Genomic DNA, 15,549 nt, shown 5'->3' with positions numbered 1-15,549 from the left:
GCCTCCCTGCCTCCCCCACAACATCCCTCCTTCTCCAATTACAGAACTACCCTTTCCCTTCTCCAGTAATATTTTTGTTTGTTTATTTACCCTCACAGGACATTTTTCCTTTTTTTTTTTTTTTTGGTTCAGAGGGAGAGAAAGGGAGACACATCGAGTGGCTGCCACCCGCACAACCCAACCAGGAACCAGGATCGGGGACAAACTGCAACCGAAGGACGTGCCCTTAGCGGGAACCGAACCTGAGTCTCTCCGGACCGCAGGCCAACGCTCTAACCGCTGAGCCAAACGTCCTCCATTGATAGTAAAGACCCACCTGAACTTCCCCTGTGCTAAGAAGACGGCCCCGCCCCTCGAGAGGCCTTAACGGTCAGGCCCCGCCCCCGCGTGCGCGCGCGGCCCCGCGGAACGTGCAGGCGGCCGCGCAGCCGGAGGCTGAGGTGGCAGCATCCTGGCCGACATGGAGCTGCCACAGATGCCGGAGCTGATGGGGCTCTCTCTCTTGGTCGGGCTGCTGGCCCTGGTGGCGACGGCGGCGGTAGCGCGGGGGTGGCTGCGCGCAGAGGAGGAGACGAGCAGCCGAACTGCCGGTTAGTGGGGCCAGAACGGGCAGGGGCCACTCGCGGCGACCTCACTTCCGACCTCCCAGTGGTCCGACCTCGGGTCTGGGCCCGCAGGGTTGCCGGCTCCCCCGGGGCCCTCAGTTTCTCCTCCTGTGGAATGAGCTTTGCTTCCCGACAAAGATTCCGCCTGGCCCGGCTGGTCGTGCCCTTTCAGGAAGACCAGTTAGAACCTGATCTCACGCTGCCGCTTTCCCGGTGGCCGAGGCCAGGCCACCTTACCTTTGGAGTCTCAGCTTGTCCCCAGGGTTGCTGCGAGATCGCGTCTAAACTCCACGCGCGCTACTTGTTCGTTATTTAATGAAAATGGGCGTGGAGGTGAGGGACCGACATTCATTTGTAAGCACTCCGACTGGTTCCGTGATTTATTGTGTACCTGCTTCCTCAGTAGGTTTTGGGATCTTTTCCTAGGGAGTCCACTATGGGGTAATGGAGAAGAACATCTAAAAATGTAAGCGAAAAATATAGTGAGTAGGTTTCCTAGAAGAGGTCAGGCCACCTTACCTTTGGAAACCCAATAGTGGTAAGTGGTCAGCCCTGCTTTTTGAGGGGAAGGGTGTCAGGGAAATCTTCACTGAGAGCAGGTAACACAAGGGATGTGGTCTTAAAGCATAGATGTTTAAGAGTTTGCCAGGAGGCCAAGAAAAGAAGAACATTCCAAGCAATGGCAACATAGGCAAAGGCAAGGAGCCCTCAACAGCATTTAGTATGACTTTAGTGGGAGTGGGGGAGGGAGGGTTGTGAGAGAAGGCTGGAGAGGTAAGCAGAGGGCAGATTGTGGCATCTTTGTATTTGGACCTCAGGAGTATTTTTTTCTGTAGGAATTGAGTAGTGTCTGCAGTGATCTAACACATGCCTACTTTGGGAAACCAAGGACCAGAGCAATTGAGTAACTTACCCAAAGTTCAGTTGTGCACATTATTTCCTAGGTAGGGATGTCTGGGCAAGGATTTGCACTCCAGTACCATGTTGTGTGCCCACTGAGCTGTACCAGCCCAGAGAGGGCACCTTTTCTAATTTACATTGAGGTGCTAGATGGACTAACAGCAAATGGCCTCCTTAAGATCACAATCCAAACCCAGGTCTGATTCCAAAGCCTTTGGTTTTAACTACATTCACTCTCTCTTGTTGAGGACAGGGGCCATATCTGGTCATCTCTTGTTGCTCCCCTCAATACCTGGCCAGTTATAGGTGGTGAGTAAATGCTTACTGAGTGAGTAATGGATGGATGACATGGTCTTTCCCTATAGGCCAAAAACCAAATGGATTGCCACTTGACAAGTCCTTGAGATCCAAGAAGCAGAAACAGCAACAGCGTAATCGCAAGGAGAAACCTCAACAACACAACTTCACCCACCGCCTCCTGGCTGCAGCACTGAAGGTACATGGGTACCACGTACAACACACATACAAAGATTCACACCCTCACAGACTTTTCCTTTGCAGTATTCTGTGCATATTACAGACCCCTCAGTCTCTGACCAAAGCCAGTCTGGATGCCCCATTCTATCCTTTCTCATCACATCCTATCAGCATCTTGCTGTTAATCCAGGCCACAGGGCCCTGGAGTTATGTCTGCACATTGGGGTTCACCATCTGCCCAAGGGGTTCCTGTTCACACTTCCTGCAACCCTTCCCCTTAGAGCCACAGTGGGAACATATCTTGCATGGACTTTAGCAGCAATGGCAAGTACCTGGCCACCTGTGCAGATGATCGCACCGTTCGCATCTGGAGCACAAAGGACTTCCAGCAGAGGGAGCACCGAAGCATGAGAGCCAATGTGGAGCTGGACCATGCCACCCTGGTGCGCTTCAGCCCTGACTGCAGGTGGGACAGGGTGGATCCTCAAGTTTGCCTGCAGAAAATCAGCCCCAGGCTTATGGCCTTCTCATACCTGGTTTGGGATAATGATGGGGAGATTCATAGTCTCCCTTTGGGTAGCAGAAAAAGAGCATCCAGATAGATTGAGCACTGCCTGGGGCTCCCTAGAGGGCTGTGCAGCTGTATAGCAAGGAAACTATTTGGGAAGTACCAAAGTCTGGCTTCCAGGTTAGTCTTGGAAGCTATGATGATTTCTACATCCTAGAGAGAAACTAAATGAGCAAAAACTATTAGAGGTTATCTTATGGAGAGTTTTAAGAGATTTTGAACCAAGGGGTTAAGTTGTAAGGCTGGACTGTAGGGCATGAGAGGAGATCTTGATTTTCTTCAGAATCTAGCATAGAACCTGGCACACACAGGCCTCTGTGTCCAAGTAAGTGAGTGACTTGTCTGTTACCTATCTTTAGAGCCTTCATTGTTTGGCTGGCCAATGGAGATACCCTCCGTGTCTTTAAGATGACCAAGCGAGAGGATGGGGGATATACCTTCACAGCCACCCCAGAGGACTTTCCTAAAAAGCACAAGGCACCTGTCATCAACATTGGCATTGCTGACACAGGTAAGAGGCATTCAGAGGGTGGAGCTTGTCAAGGCAGGAGGGAATGGCCCTAGTCATATGTGCTGAAGGAGTTAATGCTGTCTCTCAGCATTATGCTCAGCCCCAGCATGATAAAAGAGCTCTGGCTCTATGTTCCCCTGGAGTCTGGGAGCCATAGTAAATCCCCAGGGAAGGCAGGTAAGAACCACATTCTTTAGCAAAGTCTTTATCTGTGTTGACCCTTGGCCTGGTAGGGAAACATGGTACTTTGGGCAGTAGAGGCCTTTATAAGTGTCTCTTTGGAGATTGACAGTTGGTCAAGTAATTGACCTCAGCTTATGTCACTCCCCTCACTCCTCAGGAAAGTTCATCATGACTGCTTCCAGTGACACAGCTATCCTCATCTGGAATCTGAAAGGTCAGGTGTTATCTACCATTAACACCAACCAGATGAACAATACACATGCTGCTATATCCCCTTGTAGCAGGTGAGGAAAGAGGGACTTTGGCATCTCGGATGGGTAGAGGTTGGAGCTGGGGTCTAGGGGCAGAGCAGTGAGCCAGCTACAAATAGTGGAAAGAGTATACAGTGTGGAATCAGGACACCTAGGTTTAAGTCCTAGTCTCTTTTTTTCTTTCTTTTTTAAATTTTTATGTATTGAGGTTTTAGAGAGAGGGGGAAGGGAAAGAGAAACGTCAATTTGTTGTTCCACTTATTTATGCACTCATTGGTTGCTTCTTATATGTGCCCTGACCAGGAATTGAACCCGCAACCGTGGCATATCAGGACAATATTCTAACCAACTGAGCTTCCCGGCCAGGGCTCTATTTCTTCATTTATAGTTTTTAAAAGTTTGAGTGGGGGTACTATGTATCTTATAGCATGGCTGTGTGTATGAACTGAGGTCATGTATATATGAACTTAAAAAAAATAATGTTATTTAGATATAGGATGCTAAATTTCTTAAGGAAGAAGCTTAATAGTTTTTCAGAAACAAGATACCCTTAAAATTAAGTTTTAAAGGAACCTGGGTTGTATGGCAGGTTTGTGGCATCGTGTGGCTTCACCCCGGATGTCAAAGTTTGGGAAGTCTGCTTTGGGAAAAAAGGTGACTTCCAAGAGGTTGTACGAGCCTTTGAACTGAAGGGCCACTCGGCAGCTGTTCACTTCTTTGCTTTCTCCAATGACTCCCGGAGGTGAGTGTATTCTCTCTGATTTCTTCCCAGTGGGTGGGGTATCTGATCCTCAGCAGGAAGTAGACATAGCAGTGGAATTGGCTTCCTAACTGAATCCCTTTGTGCTGTCCCAGTGCCCTCTCCTTAGGGTGTATTGGCATTAGAGCTGGGATTTTCCATGTTGCAGGATGGCCTCTGTCTCCAAGGATGGTACATGGAAACTGTGGGACACAGATGTGGAATACAAGAAGCAGCAGGACCCCTACTTGCTGAGGACAGGCCGCTTTGAAGAGGCGAGCACCATTCCGTGCCGCTTGGCACTCTCCCCTGATGCCCAAGTCCTGGCCTTGGCCAGTGGCAGCAGTATTTATCTCTACAATACCCGGCGGGGTGAGAAAGAAGAGTGCTTTGAGCACGTCCATGGGGAGTGTATCACTGACTTGTCCTTTGACATCACTGGCCGGCTTCTGGCCTCCTGTGGGGACCGAGCAGTGCGGCTGTTCCATAATGCCCCTGGCCACCGGGCAGTGGTGGAAGAAATGCAGGGCCTCCTGAAGCGAGCTTCCAATGAGAGCACCCGCCAGAGGCTGCAACAGCAGCTGACCCAGGCCCAGGAGGCCCTGAAGAGCCTTGGTGCCTTGAAGAAATGACTCCAGGAGGGTGCAGCAGGAAGGATCTGGCCTGCTGCTGCCACCACTGCTGCCTCTTTTCTTCCCAGGTATTCCCCAGCTGGAAACCTTTTGAAAGGGGTATCCTGATTTTTTTTAATGGTGGCCCCTTTCTTTTTTTCCCCATTGAAGCTGTTCTTGCCTACTTAGATCTCTCTCTATTCTTGCTGGTTATGACTCCTATCTTACTTGACCTCCTAGTATAATGACCAAGGTGCTTTTTCCTGGGCCCAAAGGGTAGAATCTGTCTTCATTGGGCACTGAGGAGAGTGGTAAATAGAGACAGGGATAATGGTCTTTGACCTTGTGGCAATACACCCTGGTATCCAAAGAAGTTTGTAATTGTAGAGGCAAAATCTAAAGAATGCCTGAGTACTAGCAGGGGTGGGAGATTGGGATATCTTCCAAATACAGAACTGTGATATGGGTCAGGGAAAGGCTAGTCTTAATCCAGGCAAAGTAGCTAACACCAGCAAAAAGTAAAGGGATTTTATTCTGTGCCTCAGTTTTCTTATTTGTAAAATGGAAAATAATCTTTTGACCTCCTTAGAAAGACGTGGGGATCCCTAGATTTGGAAGAAACGTAGAAAAGAGTAGTAGTATATGTTATCTGTTGTCCAATATCATTTATTAAGTAATGGGTAAAAGTAGGTCTCAAACACATTTAGTTCGAAACTAAATTAGGAAGAAAAACATTCGTTGGGAAGGTGAAGTTTCTGGGATTATACATTTCGTATCTGGTACTACTTTAACTTGTATGGAGGAATCATAGAATCCCAAAATGGAGTCTTCTTTTTCAGGATGTTATATCCTGTTGGAGGGGGGGACACTTTTTCAGGTCGTTAAACATTTGAGTGCCTACTCTGCCCATCACAGTTTAAGACATTAGAGACAAGTATGAATAAGAATGATCTCTGTCATCCTGGCTGGTTTGGCTCAGCGGTTAGAGCGTCGGCCCGCGGACCGGAGAGTCCACGATTCGGTTCCTGCTAAGGGCACATAGCTTGGTTGCAGTTTGGGTCTTGGGATGTGATGTGACCCTGGTTGGGGTCGTGTGGGTGGCAGCCACTCGATGTGTCTCTCTCACATCGATGTTTCTCTCTCTCTTCCTCTCTCCCTCCCGCTCTATCTAAAGATAAATGCAAAAAAATGTCCTCGGGTGAGGATAAAACAACAACAACAACAACAACAACAAAAAGAATGATCTCTGTCATCAAAGATGACTGGTGGGAGAGCGGTACACTTGTCTAGTAAGTGCTTAATATTAAGTGCTTTTTGTTAGTTTATTTGCAGCTGTAGAAGGCTATCGTAAAAGTCAAGGTAAGAGAGAGGATTGAACCAGGACAGAGGCAATGGATATGAAGTTGAAGTTAAAGGAATAGATTTGATAAGAGATTAGGTATTTAGAAGTTTGAATTTTTGGATTTAAGGACTGCTTGGATGTGGGACATAAAGAAAATGAGGAATCTAGGAAGACTTGAGTCTAGGTAAAATTTATTCATCCAAAATCAGATTTTTATTTCCTTTCCTTAAAACTGGGACCTCTCTTACCTCCCATTCACATAAATATTTGAACAAGCCACGGCCTTGGAGTTATCCTTAATTAGTCGCTTTCACTACTCCCTCCACCCCACTACCACTACTACCATCTACTTCACAAAAAAATTCTATTGGTTATATTCCAGATTGCATTATATCCTGAATCTGCTACTTCTCTGCATCTTTTCTGTTACCACCCTGGTCCTAGACACTATTACATACTGGATAATATAGCTTCCTCCTTGGTCTCTCTTCTTTTCTTGTCTCATTAAATCACTTTTACACATAGCAGAGTGATCTTTTGAAAATGTAAACCAGATCATATTGTTCCCCAGTTAAAACCCCTCCAAGGCTTCCTATTGCACTTGGACTGAAATTCAAAATTCTCACCATGGTCCACAAGGTCATATGCAATCTGGCTTCTTCCTTCCTATGTGTTCTTTTTACCACTCTCCCCACCACCTCAACCTTGCTGTTCCTCAACCAAGCTATTTCCAACCTCAAGGGGGACTTGTGCCTATGTTATTCCCTCTGCTTGGAAACATTTTTCTTTTCTGTTGGCTAACTTGTCATAAATCAAGTCTCAGTTTCAATTACATTTCAGAGAAATGCTCCCTGATCACACAATGTGAAATAACCCTTTCCACCAGTCATATCACATCCATCATATTAGGGTATTTTAGTTATTTTGTATTTCTTTTTTTTTTTTTCATGCTCACCCAAGGACATTTTTCCATTTTTTGTTCAGATAGAGTGGAAGGGAGAGAGGAAGAGAGAGAGAGAAACATCGACGTGAAAGGGACACATCGAATGGCTGCCACCTGCACGACCAACCAGGGCCGGGGACAAACTGCAACCCAGGTACACGCCCTTAGTGGGAACCAAACCCGGGTCTCTCTGGACCGCAGGCCGATGCTCTAACCGTTGAGCTAAACCGGCCAGGGCTATTTTGTATTTCTTAATGCTATCTGAAATTTTGTTGTTTGGATATTTGTTTGCTTCAGAGGTTTAAGTGCTTATGGATGTCAAGTGGATAATGTAATTGCATGAATTAGATGTCTTCTGAGCGTGAGAGTAGGAAATGGTAGGAACTGAAGTGATCCCCAGAGGGCACGTATCCTGGGTAAGGGGCAGGGGTGGCTACTACTTATCATTCAGGAATCCAGCAGAAGTTGCCTGTTTCAGAGCAGCTAGAAGTTAACAGTGTTATATAAAGAAAAATTAAGCATCGTATGGACCAAACAAAACACTAATGTGGGCCAGATGCAGCCCACCAGCCTCTTATTGGCAGCTTCTGGATTGTCCATTAACCCACGAATATAAGCTCCACAAAGGCAGAATCCTTGTCTATTTGATTTGCTGTGTATCTCAAGCACAGTACCTGGGACAGAATAAGCTCTCAGTAAATAAACTCAAACCAGGGCAGTTGACAGAAATGTCAGTACCTTCTGTAAGTATCCTCCCACACCTGATTTCCACTGGTTTTATGTTCCTAATAACAGATTTCTGATTGATAGTGCTATGCACATGGGTTCTCGTGAATATTAGCTTTCTGATTGTCAGAAGAATGAGACTAAAACACTTCTTTGCATATCTACTTGGCTCTGGTCTTACCCTCATTGTATATCCAGGAGGGGAAGTGACCACAGAATGTTGAGTTACTGAAGTCATAAGACTTCAGTTCGGGTTTCAGCTGGATCACTTAACTGATTTGAAACCTTGAGCAGGTAGATCATTTGACCTCTCTGAGTTCGTTTCCTCATCTGTAAAATGGGAATAAATTCATTGTGTTTCTAATGAGCTGAGTGAAAGAACTACCAAAAAAGTTGTTACAGAGACTTCTTGAGAACAGAAAGCTCCTTCCTCTCACTAAAAATGAGCTTGCTTCTCTTGTAAGCATGGAGAAGGTATGTGGATATTAATATAGAGCAGAGGCCACTGTGTTGTTTTTATCAAAAATCCTTGTGTATGAAGGCAGCATTAATATTTTAATATTACTATTTCAACTTCTGTGGGTTTGAAATTTTTCAGAATAAAAAGTTGGGGAAATATTAAAAATGAAGCTATATAGCCCAGCTGGTGTGGCTCAGTGGCTTGAACGTTATCCCATGGACTGAGAGGTTCCAGTTTGATTCCTGGTGGGTGAAGTGGCAACGCATGAGTAGTCACATTTCCCTGGTCCTCCAAGGGCTATTCTGCATGAACAGGGGCATGGCTGGAGGAGGGCCAAGACAAGTCCTTCCAGAAGGAGTTCTCTAACACTGTTAACCTCAACCACACTTCATTTTTTCCCTGAAGCTTCAAGTTCACTAAACTCTCCTTAACACATCAGAAATACAGTATTTTATTATGAGTTGTTGGGGGCTCAGCCTGGTATATCTCAGAACTCTAAAAGTTGTGGACATGTGAAAGTAGTCTTGAATATTTTCTTAACTGGTATCAGCCTCATTACTGGCTCTCCGTTCTCACCTTTAAGTTCTTCCAAGTATTCCACAGACCATCTGCAGCCAGGATACCAGTATGGAAACCATTCACACCTTGATCATTACTTCATCACATCCCATGATCAATCTGACAGGTTAAAAAGGAAAACATGGGGAGCTGAGCATACCAACTCTCTCTCTAATTAACTGATGGAGCTTTTCCTCCTGCTTTCATTGTAGATGCTGTCACCATAGCAAGTGAACTCAGCTTTTTAAACATTTCAAACTGCTTACTGGCTTTATGCTAGCTAGTTGCTTAGCAGGGGTTTTGTTTGTTTTTATAAAAAAACTCAGTTAAATTTTTTTTTTATCCTCACCCGAGGACATTTTTCCATTTTTTTTTTTTTTTTGGTAGAGTGGGAGGGAGAGAGAGGAACAGAGAGAGAGAGAAACATTGATGTGAAAGGAACACATCGAGTGGCTGCCACCTGCACAACCGACCCCAGGGCCGGGGACAAACTGCAACCGAGGTACGCGCCCCTAGCGGGAACCGAACTCGGGTCTCTCAGGACCACAGGCCGATGCTCTAACCGCTGAGCCAAATCGGCCAGGGCTAAATTTCTTATTGAATATCCTGTTTTAACTTCTCACCCTCTCCTTTATTCTTTTTCTTTCTTAATGACACCTTTCTGTCACAGGTAAAAGATTTGATAATGCAAACATTCAGGGGGTACTCATTACAGTTCAGACATCGTTCTTAGTGCTGTAGTGATAACTCATTTCACCCTCCCAGCAGTTCTTTCAGAATAGATATTATTATAACTTGCATGTTACTAATGGAGAATCTGCAGAATTGCCCAGGTCAATTAGGAGGTGCATGGCTGAATTGGGATTCAGACCCAGAGAGTCTGGTTTCAGAGAGCTCAGGTTCATAATAGTTCTCAAGCTGTGGCAGGTATCAGAATCACCTGGAACCTGGGATAACTACAAAGGTCCTATACTGCTTTAACAGACCTCTGTGTTTATTAGCTCTCAGGTGATTCTCATACCAAAGTTTGGGAACCACTGCAACTATGCTCCTCTGCCTTGATTTTGAATGTTATTCAGATGCTACTGCCCTCCTTCAGGGTGTGTTCCTATCCCTACAGGTGAGTGTTTCCTTGCTAATGCCCAGTGGAGGAAAAGCTGCAGGGGAGCCATCCAGGGACCCTCTAAGGGACTGTCCCACACACTGCTTAGCACCAGAAATCCCCCAGTACCTGCCCCTGGTCACATGGCCATCACCTTAACTCAGGAGTCTTTAGAAACTGCCTTAACTTAATGGCTTCTCCATGCTTTCATAAGTCTATACATTCCTCCATCTCTATCTCATGGTGTATTGTCATTTATTTGTTCACTGATTGTCTGGAGGGCAGCTGACATGTCTGTTTCATTTTAGTATCCTTGTAGCCTAACATAGGGCCGGTTAGTCAAGTAAAAGAACTTCTACTTCTGCCCTGGCCAGTTTGGCTCAGCAGTTGGAGCCGAAGAGTTGTGGGTTTGATTCCAGTCAAGGACACGTATCTTGGTTGCAGTTCAGTTCCTGGCCCTGGTTGGGGTCATGTGGGAGGCAACCAATCACTATCTATCTCTCACATCAATGTTTCTCTCTCTCCCACTCTGTCTGAAAATAAATGGAAAAATATCCTCGGGTGAAGATTTAAAAAAAAAGAACTTTCCCTTCCACCCAGCCAGTGTGGCTCAGTGGGTTGAGCGTCATACCGTGGACTGAGAGGTCCCAGTTTGATTCCTGGTCAGGGCATATGCCCAGGTTGTGGGCTCTCAATCCCCAGTAGGGGGCTTGTGTCCCTCTCACATCGATATTTCTCTCTCTCCATTCCTCTCTCACTGAAAAATCAATAAAAATATATTTAAAAAGTACTTCCACTTCTGTGGAATCTTCCACACTTGCCCTGGGCCTTGCAATCACTGAGTGCCCCCTTGGGTTCTCTTCCGGACAGTCCCTTCTGTAGAGCCCATTTCCAACACTTAACTCAGGGATAGTGCAGCCTTTAACCAGCATAAGTCCTTTAAACTCCCAGAACCTGTATGCTTTAAGATGGTTGAGCATCATCTTATGAACTGAGAATTCCGAGCTCGAGTCCCAGTCAGGGCACATACCCAGGTTGCAGGGGCTCAGTCCCGGGGTGGGGGTGGGGGTGTGCAGGAGGCAGCCAATCGATGTTTCTCTCACGTTGATGCTTCTATCTCTCCCTCTGAAAAATCAATAAAAACATATTTTTTAAAAAATTAGGGTCAGGAACAGACTTGACTTGTAGGCTTTTAAGTCACACAATACATAGAGAGTTTAAGATGTAATTCTCATCATAACAGTGGGCTGTTACATCCCAGGGACCCTTTTCTTCTTCCTCACCCTCATTATGACTACTTTCTCAGGGTCAGTGCAATCTTCCCACCGCCTGCACCCAGCCCCTCAGGAGCATTTTTCATTTGCTGGTCATTCTGTGATACTGAAGCCCTCCATAGTGTCTTGTGTATGGACACATTTTTTTTTTCTTTTTTGCATTTTTTTATCTTTTCAATTAGTTTACTTTCAATATTATTTTGTATTGCTTTTAGTTGTACAGCATAATAATTGGACAATGATATACTTTACAAAGTATTCCCCTTGATATTTCCAATACCCACCTGGCACCATTCATAGTTTTTGAAATATTGACTATATTCCCTGTGTTGTACTTTATATCCCTGTGACTATTTTGTAATTACCAATTTGTACTTCTTAAGCCCTTCATCTCTTTCACCAGTCTCCCTGGACATGCATTATAGGTATTCCATCCAGGAGACTCATGTTTCAGAGACTTAATATCTTGAGAAAAGGTGCATAAAGTTTTGTTTTTGTCTATTTTTTTTATTTTTTCCCCATTGATACCCTCTTCCCCATCCCCCCCATCCAGCTTTATTGTCCATGTCCATCGGTTATACATATATGCATATAAGTTCTGTGGTTTATCTCTTCCCTCCCACCCACCCCCTCTTCTGAGAGTTGTCAGTCTATACCCTACTTCCGGGTCTCTGGATATACCCTGTTCCTCAGACTGTTATGTTCATTATATTCCACAAATAAATGAGATCATGTGGTATTTGTCTTTCTCTGCTTGGCTTGTTTCGCTTAGGATAATACTCTCCAGGTCCCTCTATGTTGTCTCAAAGGATAAGAGATCTTTCTTTCTTACAGCTGCATAGTACTCCATTGTGTATATGTACAACAGCATTTTTATACATTTGTCTACTGATGGACATTTGGGCTGTTAGCTATTGTAAATACTGCTGCTACGAACATGGGGGTACATATATTCTTTCTGATTGGTGTTTCAGTCTTCTTAGGGTATATCCTAGAAGTGGGATCACTGGGTCAAATGGCAGTTCAATTTTTAATTTTTTGAGGTAACACCATATTGTTTTCCATAGTGGCTGCGCCAGTCTGCATTCCCACCAGCAGTGTACTAGAGTCCCCTTTTCTCCACACCCTCGCCAACACTTGTTTGATGATTTGTTGATGGCAGCCATTCTGACAGGTGTGAGGTGATACCTCATTGTTGTTTTTAATTTGCATCTCTCTGATGATTAGTGATGTTGAGTATTTCTTCATATGTCTCTTAGCCATTTGTATGTCCTATTTGGAGAGGTGTCTATTTAGCTCCTCTGCCCATTTTTAATTGGGTTTTTTGTCTTCCTTTTGTTGAGTTGTATGAGCACTCTATGTATTTTGGAAATTAACCCCTTATCTGATGTATCATTGGCAATTATATTCTCCCATACAGTGGGTTGCCTTTCCATTTTGATGGTTTTTTTGTTTTTATTTTTTTTGCTGTGCAGAAGCTTTTTAGTTTGATGTAGTACCATGTGTTCATTTTCTCCTTTGTTTCTGTTGCCTTAGGTGATGTATCAGTGAAAATTCTGCTGCATATGATGTCTGAAATTTTGTTGCCTACGTTTTCTTCTAGGATTTTTATGGATTCACGGGTCACATTTAAGTCTTTTATCCATTTTGAGTTTATTCTTGTGTATGGTGTAAGTTGATGGTCTAGTTTCATTTTTTTTCTTTTTTTTTGCATGTAGCTGTTGCAATTTTCCCAACACCATTTATTAAAGAGGCTGTTTTTACTCCATTGTATGCTCTTGCCACCTTTGTCAAATATTAATTGAGCATAGTGTCTTGGGTCCATTTCTGGGTGCTCTGTTCTGTTCCACTGGTCTATATGCCTGTTCTTGTGCCAGTACCAGGCTGTTTTGATTACAGTCGCTTTGTAGTATAACCTGATATCTGGTATTGTGATCCCTCCTGCTTTGTCCTTCTTTTTCAAGATTGCTGTGGCTATTTGGGGTCTTTTTTGGTTTCATATGAACTTTTGAAGTATTTGTTCTAATTCTGTGAAATATGTTGTTGGAATTTAGATGGGGATTGCATTGAATCTATAGATTGCTTTGGGTAATATGGACATTTTAATGATGTTAATTCTTCCAATCCATGAACAAGGTATGTGCTTCCACTTTTTTATTTCTTCCTCTATTTCTTTTTTCAATGTCCTGTAGTTTTCTGCAAATAGGTTCTTCTTTGGTTAAGTTTATTCCTAGGTATCTTAATTTTTTTGCCACTATGGTAAATGGGATTATTTTTTCAGTTTCTCTTTCTGTGAGTTCATCATTGGTGTATAAGAATGCCATCGATTTCTTGACGTTAATTTTGTATTTTGCTACTTTGCCAAATTCATTTATTAAGTCTAGTAGATTTTTGATGGAGTCTTTAGGGTTTTTTATGTATAATATCATATAATCTGCAAATAATGACAGTTTCACTTCCTCCTTTTTGATTTGGATCCCTTTTTTTTTTCTTCATGTCTGATTGCTGTGGCTAAGACTTCCAGTACTATGTTAAATAAGAGCGGTAAAAGTGGGCATCCCCATCTTGTTCCTGTTCTTAAGGGAAATGCTTTTAGTTTTTGCCCATTGAGTTTGATGTTGGCTGTAGGTCTTTCATATATAGCCTTTATTATGTTGAGATATGATCCCTCTATTCCCACATTGGTGAGCATTTTTATCAGAAATGGGTGCTGGATTTTGTCAAATGCTTTTTCAGTATCTATTGATATGATCATGTGGTTTTTATCTTTCATTTTGTTTATGTAGTGTATCACATTTATTGATTTGTGAATATTGTACCAGCCTTGCCTCCCTGGGATGAATCCCACTTGGTCATGGTAAATCACTTTTTTGATGTATTGCTGGAACCGATTTGCTTGTATTTTGTTAGGGATATTGGCCTGTAGTTTTCTTTCTTTGTAGTGTCTTTTTCTGGTTTTAGAATTAGAATTATGCTGGCCTCATAATATGAGTTTGGAAATCTTCCTTCTTCTTGAATTTTTCTGAATAGCTTGAGAAGAATGGGTGTTAGTTCTTCTTTGAATGTTCGGTAACACTCCCCTGTGACTCATCTGGGCCTAGACTCATCTGGGCCTAGACTTTTGTTTGCTGGGGAGTCTTTTTTTTTTTTTTAACCTCACCCGAGGACATTTTTCCATTTTTTGTTCAGATAGAATGGGGGAGAGAGAGGAAGAGAGAGAGAGAGAGAGAGAGAAACATCAACGTGAAAGGGACACATCGAGTGGCTGCCACTCGTACGACCAACCAGGGCTGGGGACAAACTGCGACCGAGGTACGCGCCCTTAGCAGGAACCAAACCCAGGTCTCTTGGATCGCAGGCTGACGCTCTAACTGCTGAGCCAAACTGGCCAGGGCTGGGAGAGTCTTGATTACCTCTTCAATTTCCTTAGTTGTTATTGGTCTACTCAAGTGTTCTATTTCTTCCCAGTCCAGTTTTGGGAGACTATGTGATTCTAGAAATTTGTCCATTTTGCTTGGGTTATCGAATTTGTTGTCATATAATTGTTCATAGTATTTGTTAACTATCCTTTGTATTTCCGTGGTGTCAGTTGTTACTTCTCCTCTTTCATTTCTGATTTTGTGTATTTGGGTTCTCTCTCTTTGTTTCTAGGTGAGTCTAGCTAAGTGTCCACCAATCTTGCTTATCTTTTTGAAAACCCAGTTATTTGTTTCATTGATCTTTTGAAATTTTTTTTTTTTTTTTTGGTCTCTATGTCATTTATTTCTGCTCTGATCTTTACTATTTCCTTCCTTCTACTTGCTCTGTGTTTTTCTTTTTGTTTGCTTTCTAGGTCTTTACGTTGTGAGGTTAGATAGTCTATAAGAAATTTTTCTTGTTTCTTGAGGTAGGCCTACAGTGCTATGAACTTCCCTCTAAGAACTGCTTTCACCGCATCCCATAGATTTTGTGTTGTTGTGTGTTCATTTTCATTGGCTTTTCATGAAGTCCTAACATGTGGTCTATCTTTGAGAATGTCCCATGTGCACTTGAAAGAATGTGAATTCTGGCCCTGGCCAGTTTGGCTCAGCGGTTAGAGCGTTGGCCTGCGGTCCGGAGAGACCCAGGTTCGGTTCCCGCTAAGGGCACGTACTTCGGTTGCAGTTTGTCCCCGGCCCTGGTTGGTCGTGCGGGTGGCAGCCACTCGATGTGTCCCTTCACGTCGATGTTTCTCTCTCTCTCCCTCCCACTCTATCTGTACAAAAAATGGAAAAATATCCTCGGGTGAGGATAAAAAAAACAAAAAAAAAAAGAATGTGA

At 43.9% G+C, this 15,549-nt stretch overlaps 1 protein-coding gene across 2 annotated transcripts; it reads left to right on the top strand.

Annotated features, from left to right (window-relative positions):
* Positions 1-440: 440 nt before the first annotated feature.
* On the top strand, positions 441-5,835 carry TBL2 (transducin beta like 2). Of its 2 annotated transcripts, XM_036279491.1 has the most exons (7): positions 441-590; positions 1,871-2,001; positions 2,264-2,448; positions 2,910-3,061; positions 3,402-3,528; positions 4,085-4,237; positions 4,404-5,835. In XM_036279491.1, exons 1-7 carry the CDS (start codon positions 461-463, stop codon positions 4,864-4,866), a joined length of 1,341 nt encoding a protein of 446 aa, XP_036135384.1. In that variant the 5' UTR covers positions 441-460; the 3' UTR covers positions 4,867-5,835. The 2 variants fall into 2 exon arrangements, with proteins under 2 accessions (XP_036135384.1, XP_036135385.1); XM_036279492.1 differs by lacking the exons at positions 441-590; positions 1,871-2,001 and having other exon boundaries at positions 2,316-2,425.
* The last annotated feature ends 9,714 nt before the right edge of the window (positions 5,836-15,549 follow it).

The sequence above is a fragment of the Molossus molossus genome, unplaced genomic scaffold (assembly GCF_014108415.1).
Source record: "Molossus molossus isolate mMolMol1 unplaced genomic scaffold, mMolMol1.p scaffold_m16_p_3, whole genome shotgun sequence".
NCBI lineage: Eukaryota > Metazoa > Chordata > Mammalia > Chiroptera > Molossidae > Molossus > Molossus molossus.
The sequence above is the reverse complement of the archived record's forward strand: the minus strand, read 5'-3'. Positions and strand labels throughout refer to the sequence as shown.